General features: G+C 43.9%; 1 protein-coding gene across 1 annotated transcript; it reads right to left on the reverse strand.

The window, feature by feature from the left end:
- OR51T1 (olfactory receptor family 51 subfamily T member 1) lies at positions 1 to 996 on the reverse strand (the record flags this gene model as incomplete). Its single annotated transcript, XM_081098293.1, has 1 exon — positions 1 to 996. Exon 1 carries the CDS (start codon positions 976 to 978, stop codon positions 1 to 3), a length of 978 nt encoding a protein of 325 aa, XP_080954419.1. The 5' UTR covers positions 979 to 996.
- Positions 997 to 1,640: the final 644 nt, after the last annotated feature.

The following is a 1,640-nucleotide window of genomic DNA, read 5'->3' on the forward strand; positions in this document are numbered from 1 at the left end:
CTACCCACCTGTAAGACTCCTCACATTGGGACACCGTGAACCTTTAGATTGGAGCAGCCGGAGCACAGCCTGGCGGATGGCCTTGGTCTTCAAGCTATAAATTACAGGGTTCAGGACAGGTGGTAAGAGCAAGTACACATTGGCCAAAATGCTACAGACCACCTTAGGGGTGGAGTTGAGAAGGCGGTGTGTAAAGGACAGGCTGATCATTGGCGCGTAAAAAACAGTGACAGCACAGAGGTGACAGACACAAGTGCTGAGAGCTTTTTGTTGCTTCTTGGGGGCTACAATGTTCAGGACAGTACGGAGAATTAGGGCATAAGAGAAAAGAATGAACAATAAATCAGTGCCACACAGGTAGAGCTGAAGAAACATGCCCAAAAAGCTGCTGATCCAGGGGTTGGAATATGAGTATCTGATCACATCTGAGTGGTAGCAAAATGGGTGGGAAAGCTCCTGGCCTCCGTGGAAAGAAACATTCTTCAAGGCTAGAGCCATGGAAAAGAGGAAAATTACTTGTCGTAGGCAGATGACCAGTCCAATCACCAAGATCATCATGTGTGTGAGGACAGTGGCATACTTCAGTGGGTAACAGATGGCCATGAAGCGGTCAAAGGCCATGGCTGCCAGCACCGAGGACTCCAAGAGAGAGAAGCCATGTACAAAGAGCATTTGAATGCGGCAAGCTTTAAAGCTGATCTCCCAGGAATGAAACCAAAGAACCCCAAGCACAGTGGGGAGGGTTGAGATGGTCAGACCTAGATCAACAACTGAGAGCATGGAGAGGAAATAGTACATGGGCTTGTGGAGACTCGGCTCAGCAATGATGACAAACAGGATCATGCTGTTTCCCAAGAGGGCAATGGTGTACAGGCAGCAGACTGGGATAGAGATCCAGATGTGAGCCACTTCCAGCCCAGGGAACGCAGTGAGGAGGAAGTTTGAAGAGGATGATGTGGTGTTATTGACAATTACCATGGTGGGTTGAGGAAGCACTCTGAAAAGGGAGCAAAAATGAGAGCGTGTCATACTGAGCCTTTTTCCAATCCGTGACTTTTTTATAAACTCCAAATCATAAAATTATTTCTCTGTATTCAAACTCCCAATTTAATTACGGTACCTATAACATCATTCCCTTGTATCTTTAATTTTTCTTGTCAGAATCTGGCCTCATTTTTTTTTCCTCTACCCTTTCTCAATTATAGCCATCAAGCTCTCTAAGTTCATTCACACCCTGCTGCCCAGACAAGCCCTGATCTGAAATAGAAAATGTTTATAGACATACATCATACATATGCACACACACTTACAGAACAATGACAACCATTTGGTTTTTGTATTAAGTCTCCAAACTATGTAAGTTGCTCCAGAAATAATGGAGAAGTACATAAGAGCCACAAGGTACTTATAATAGCAAACTCCGTGATGTTCTTGTTAGAAGTTATTCTGGGATGTTGTAGCCAGAGGTATCCTTATACCTGAATCATCAGCCAGCTTCTCGTAGTAGACTCTATTTAAAATATCCTTTGGTATCAGGGATTCTTTATTCCTTTTCCTGTAATTCCCTCTTCCCCACTCCACATGCATATGAGTCTTAGATTCATTTTGTGCTCTAATTCTTTTTCTTTTTTCTAGAACCA

This window comes from Myotis nattereri (assembly GCF_964212035.1).
Source record: "Myotis nattereri genome assembly, chromosome: 9".
NCBI lineage: Eukaryota > Metazoa > Chordata > Mammalia > Chiroptera > Vespertilionidae > Myotis > Myotis nattereri.